The 6,362-nt window shown below is 38.6% G+C and overlaps 1 protein-coding gene across 1 annotated transcript; it reads left to right on the forward strand.

Annotated features, from left to right (window-relative positions):
- Nucleotides 1-399: 399 nt before the first annotated feature.
- On the forward strand, nucleotides 400-6,010 carry LOC116024532. Its single transcript, XM_031265445.1, has 3 exons — nucleotides 400-522; nucleotides 3,747-3,865; nucleotides 5,591-6,010. The coding sequence occupies exons 1-3, from the start codon at nucleotides 453-455 to the stop codon at nucleotides 5,705-5,707; spliced, it is 306 nt and encodes a 101-aa protein (XP_031121305.1). The 5' UTR covers nucleotides 400-452; the 3' UTR covers nucleotides 5,708-6,010.
- Nucleotides 6,011-6,362: the final 352 nt, after the last annotated feature.

Here is a 6,362-nt window from a genome sequence, read left to right on the forward strand (position 1 = left end):
ACACATGCATGACTTAATCTTTGAGACAAGCATATGATGATGACTGGGCCAACGACACGTGCCCTTGGGGATTGAAGTAATGATTAAATAAAGAGTTGGGCACATTTGTATTTAATAGTTCGAGGTGGAATTTTTGAATTTATATGCCCAATGTAAACAAGCATAGAACACTGTCGTGCCAAACGTAGCCAAACATAGCACACTATTGTGCCCATCTTAGGCACCGTGGCCATGGTTTTTTTTTTTTTTTTTTTTTAAATTTTTTTTTAATTTTTCCAATTATCTTTTTTAATTATAAATTTACCAATAAGGTTTTTACAATAATAAATCAAAAAGTTACTTTTGTAGTTTTGTAGACCAAAAGTTACCAAGCTCTCATTTCAAGGCACAAAGAAACAACAATATTATGGAGTGATTTTTGTGTTCCCTAAATATTTTACAGAGCGAAGACAATGAGCTCCGGAGAGCAAACACAACGGAGGTCATGCGCCGCCTGTTTCACTGCGCTTTGTTCTTGCTACAGTACGCTACTTTCCTTTCTCCCTAGAAGTTATCTTCATAATATAATATATATTTTTTAATCTGCGGAGTAACAGTCGAAATGATCAAACTGGCTTGCCAATCGTGAATCGTCGGTGTATTTTGTGAAAATATGGTGTATCACTTGAAAGTTGAAACCTAGAAATTTCTATACACAAACTATTTTATTGTATACATTTGGTTTTGAAGTTATTGTTCAAATTTCACCCTTGCTCGATATTGTTCACATTTTAGCATCTCTGTTGTTGCCGGATAGGCGGATAGCTATGGGATTGGTTAGGTTGTATGAAATCGAGTTTAGGTTAGATTAAGTTTGGACTGGATTTCAAATTCGATATTTTGACCCTTTTTTTAGTTGATAGTATGCAATGGCTTACAGTGATCGGCATCAATGGTGGGGGATGGATTGAGTGAAGATTAGAAGTGGTAGTGGATGAAGATATTGATTAGCTAGTGGTAGTGGCAGTAATGGGAGGTGGAATGGTGGATGGATAATTATGACAGGAAAGCATGTCATGAATGGCAGTGGTGATAGTAGTATTGGTGGTGGTGGGTAGGTAATTGATGGTAGTTATGGATGAAGATTAATTTGTTTTTATGTTTAGACAATAGATGTAGAAGTGTCTTCCATTTACTGAAATCTGGATAACACCTTTTTTTGGTTCGTTTTAAAATTCGTTGTTCAGCTGTGAAACAATGTTTTCTAATTCCAGAAACAGTTCATTTTGAACATACAACTTCATTTTCCATTTTCTTTTGTAGTTTTCTATAAAACTCAAGAAATTTTATGATACTGAATAGGCCAGTAATATTGTTAGTCTATGTTTTCTACTGGTATAATTTCAACAAAAAGAAATGATAAAATTTGATTTTTTTTTCAATGTTGTAAAACTCGGCCTAAGCACTAAGTGCCCCTAGGCTTAGTCGATTTTGGTGTTAATTGTCTTTCTAGTCGGCTGTCCATCTAGTGAATCAATTATGGCTTACTCAACCATTTACGCGTGTACACTATCCACTGAGTACGCTCTTTATCAATGCTGCCTGCCAACAAAACAACCTTGTCCACAAGGTTGGAGTTTGGAAATTGGCCACGAAAATCAGCAATATCAACCCAAGTAGTGTCATCCTTTGGTTGGCCCTCCCATTGCACTAAAACTTGGGTGTTCCCACTCTGCTCGTGGGTTGCCAGAACGTCTTGGAGAATATACCCTTGTTCATCTATTGACATATCCCCGGGAAGCTTAGCAATAGCTGGATGTTTGCCTGCCACACGTCGAAGTTGAGACACATGAAAAATAGGGTGTACCTTAGCTGTAGCAGGTAGTGCAAGCTTGTATGATACTGTGCTTAACTTTCGCACAATAGTGAAGGGACCAATGTATCTTGGGGCTAATTCTTGGCTGATGTGCTGCTGGGCTGTTGATTGGCGATGTGGACGGAACTTAAGTAAGACATTATCACCTTCATCGAACTCAAAATCCCTCCGTTTGGCAGTGGCCATCTTGGTAATTTGTTGTTGTGCTTGGTCTAAATTGTAGCTGAGTTGTCGAAGTATTTCATTTCTGTCACTGTGTTCCTCGGCCACTGCCGCCACTTTGAATTCCCCTGGTAAATATTGAGCTAAGGTGGGAGGGGGTCGACCATACACACACGGAAAATGGGTGACATTGGCAGCTCCATGAGAGGAGGTGTTATACCAATATTCAACCAAATGTAGGTACCAACTCCATTGTTTGGGTTGTTCTGATGCAAAACATCATACATACTGCTCGAGACATCTGTTGAGCACTTCGCTTTGCTTGTCTGTTTGAGGTTGGTACGAGCTGCTCATTCGAAGCTTGGCATCCAACTTTGCAAAAAATTCTTTCCAAAAATTGCTCAAAAAGATCGGCCTGATCGGGTCACGATCAAACACAATTGATCTTGGAACCCCATGTAGATGGACGACCTCCCTTGCAAATATCACAGCAAGAGATTTTGTGGTGAATGGGTGTCAGAGTCCCACAAAATGGGCGTGCATATTTAGTGAAGCGGTCTATGACCACCACCCATATGCAATCAAATCCGCTGGAACCAGGAAGTCCAATGATGAAATCCATGGCAATATCTTCCCAAACAACTTTTGGAATGGGCAATGGATGGAGAACTCCTGCTGGGGCCGGTAAGTGCGATACGCAATAGAGTGACCTCTCGTGGTGTGGAATGGAATTCTTCCAATAGTTTTGGGATCCATGGTAGGAATAACAATGCGTCCTTTGTAAACAAGATGTCCATTTATTAGCCGGGTCTTTCCGAAGGCGTTCACAAATAGCTTGCAAGCTGATGTCACGGGATACTGCAGTGTCTAACTCAGCCCAATCCATCCAAAATGGTAGGGTTATAGCTGATAGTTCCACGTCTTCACCTTTCCTTGACAGTGCATTAGCGGCCTTATTGGGCTTGCCAGGCTTATAAGTGACTTCAAAATCATATCCTATTAACTTAGCCATCCAATTCTGTTGCGATGGGGTGGTGATACGTTGCTGTAGTAGGTATCGAAGACTTTGATGGTCAGTGCGAACAATGAACTTTCTGCCCATTAGGTACAGCCACCAATATTGTATTGCTAAAACAAGTGCCATCAGCTCTTTTTCATATGCAGATTTAGCCACGCTTCGTCCAGTTAAAGCCTTACTAAAATATGCAATTGTACGAGATTCTTGCATTAGAACCACTACTACACCTGTTCCGGAAGCATCACACTCGATCATAAAAGGCTATGAAAAATTTGGTGGCACCAAGACTGCTGCATGGGTTGATTGATTAATTGTTACCATTCTTGTTCTGATTTTCCCTTCTTCTTACGTGTGTACAGAAGAATAAATATACTTGAGAAATATATATTTTTTGATTGATTATCAATACTGTACAGAAGAATATATATATATATATATATATATATATATACACACACACACACACACACACACACACACACAATCTAAGGAAACTATTTGAGAAGACATGACTCTTTATATAAGAGACATGTTGTTTTCCAACAACTATCCACTGATTATGTTCTTTATCACATATGCTTCTAACTCTGCGAACCACTTTAGTCTTTGATGTGGCTTACTACATTATGTTTCTAATCTTTGTTTTTCTCATTTTAATGACTCTCTTGAATGCTTATGTGACTACACACATGGGGAATTATGATTTGGCAGCTCCAGTTCATCAGATGCAGCAGTATTATAGGCTGGGTGCCCTTGACAATTGCTATGATAAATGGAGTGCTCTTTTTGATTGTTTGAGACTAAAAACTAAACAACCAGCAGAAGTGGAGGTATGCTGTCAGACTTGGCATTGTTCTTAAAATTATTTTGTCCAACTCTTTGCACCATTGAATCGTCCTGTAAAACAGATATAGTACTGCATTTTACCTTAAAAAAGAAATAAAGAATAAAACATCTTATGACCCTATCCATACGTTCTTTTCCTGGGAGTTCTCATTGGAACACTTTGCAACCATCAATGTATTTTGCACAAGTATATTACATTGACAATTGTCTGGATCCTTGGATTATATATACTTGAAGTTTAGATGGTGACTGCATTTAATTTATGCTTAACAGCTTGTGTGAATGGGTAGAACTTTATCCTTTCTTGGCTTTAGTCTTTGCTTAAACCAGGTGTAGGTTAGAGATATTTTGACAAGGTGAAATAATTGATGTCTTTCTGCAGCAGAAAAGACCAAACTGACACATGCCCATGCCTTACACTCATCCACTAAACATTCTGGGGGAGGGTATACAGAAAGGGGAACACTTTTCTCTTTGAGCTTGGTAGGATAGAAGTTTAGTCTTAGGAGCTCAAGAAATTCTTGAATACCATAAATTAACCCCTTCTGGTGAAAGCTCATTATTGTGGATTTGTGGGTCTATATTTTGAGATTCACTTGTTGACCCTTTTTAGGTGTGCTCTATATCTTTAATTCTGAAACGACTGTAATACTGGTGAGAGGCATATTGTGGAGGCGTTTTGCGGTAAGAGAGTTGTTATGAGAAAAGTTTTCTTGGAACAAAATAGAGTTAAAAAAAAATCAATCTCCACTATCTGAAGTATGTTATGCTCAAGGTTGTAAAAGGCACTAGGTGCCCATCAGGCAGTGGATGGGTGCGTGGCACCTAGGTGCCATCTAAGGGAGCACCTAGGTGCCTTTAAAGTATTATAGCCTGACCCAAAACCTAACCCTAGCCCAAAGCCTAAAAGTCTAACCGTAACTCAGCCTCAAAGGTTTTGCATCTCCAACAATTAAGCATTAAAACCAAAAGGTAATGTTGGAAATGGTAAAATCTCTACGACTCCAGTGATGTTGAGTGATAACTTCTAAGTGACAATGGAGTGGCTACTGGGCAATGGGTGATGGCGAGCTGTGGGCTGCTATGATGGCCAGTTGATTAGTTGCGACGGTTGGCCGGCAATGGCATCTGGGCAGTAAAAGGCAAGGGTGACCAGGTTGGAGAGTTTAGATATGGCCTCTTCCATGCTAGTCCTTCGTTTGTCCATGTCTGTACGAAATTCTTTCTGACTCTTCTCCAAGGCTTCTACTCGAGATTCCATTTGTGTCATGTCCGGAATGAGGTTGGACCAATTGATGGAGTAAAGAGGCAGGGAATTTGGTGAATAGAAAATGGAAAATTAAATTGCGCAAAATAACAGGAAATAAACCAAGGAATACCAAAATGGTATCCTCCGGCAAGTTCTACAACTTGCCCCTCAGCTTATTGACTCAGAACAGGAAACATAACCTTAGTTGATCTTTACTGTCACATGACATTAAACCAGATCCTGTCTCAATACTCTGAGCTCAAAGTACTTGAAAGAATATCACTATTTATCCATTCATACATTGTCCATACGTGAAGTTATGATTTAATTATGATTACTAGGGGCTGTTATACTATTAACCCAGGAGGAAAAATTTGTCCTTAGAACATCTACTCTTAAAGCACTATTTTATAAACTGGCTAGTGGCTACACAATTGATTATAACATTTTCTTGAACCAGGAAGCTTTGAAGAAGCAGGGCCAAGCTAAGCCTCACATCTGGACTTTTCGAACACCAGAAGAAGCTTCAGTTTACTGGAATAAGCTCTTTGGGCAAATTATTAATAAAAAGAAGTGATAGAAACCCGAAATGCAAATCACACAGGTGGATGATGACATTTCATTGCTTCTAATTGGTTAAGGTTGGCACTATTTTGTTTGCAGATTCTGCAATAACATTTTTTGTGAATTCTAGATGGAAAACAATTTCAGTTTTCTTACTTCCATTGATTGGCGGTTGATTTTGTTATGGAGGAATTCTTCACTGTAGATCTTGTGATATTCCATCTTGAAGGTATGATTTATGCTTCTGCAGTTCTGCAATAGGATACTATCACTTTTTGCAGTCCCTGTTGATATTCAAGGCAGCATTTTCTTGTGATGAGATTGCATAATGCAGTGATTTTCGCCTGATTTCCAAAATCACGTGATACCATATGCTCCATCTCAAAACAACATGCAAGATATGTCATCACGTGAATTTAAAATTAAAAAAAAAATAAAAATAAAAGTTGAAATCTTTGCTGGAATCCATTCAAAATGTGTTAGGTTTCTTGTCTACATTAGTTATATTAGGATTTTCACTCAAATGTTTTTTAAAGCCTTGTTTATAGAGAAATTAGCAATGAGAAAGTTGTCTTATGTGGAGTTTGGTAGGCAGCTATTATAAATTAGTTGAAATTTAACCCATGGGGTTGTGGATGAGATGATGCGTGTTTCTTCTCATTTAATTA

The sequence above is a fragment of the Ipomoea triloba genome, chromosome 7 (genome assembly GCF_003576645.1).
Source record: "Ipomoea triloba cultivar NCNSP0323 chromosome 7, ASM357664v1".
Classification (NCBI taxonomy): Eukaryota; Viridiplantae; Streptophyta; class Magnoliopsida; order Solanales; family Convolvulaceae; genus Ipomoea; species Ipomoea triloba.

Coding starts and splice junctions, on each gene's coding strand:
- LOC116024532 (XM_031265445.1), top strand. CDS start 453: ATGAGCTCCGGAGAGCAAACACAACGGAGGTCATGCGCCGCCTGTTTC. Junction 523..3,746: donor TGCGCTTTGTTCTTGCTACA/GTACGCTACTTT, acceptor ATGATTTGGCAG/CTCCAGTTCATCAGATGCAG. Junction 3,866..5,590: donor AACAACCAGCAGAAGTGGAG/GTATGCTGTCAG, acceptor TTCTTGAACCAG/GAAGCTTTGAAGAAGCAGGG.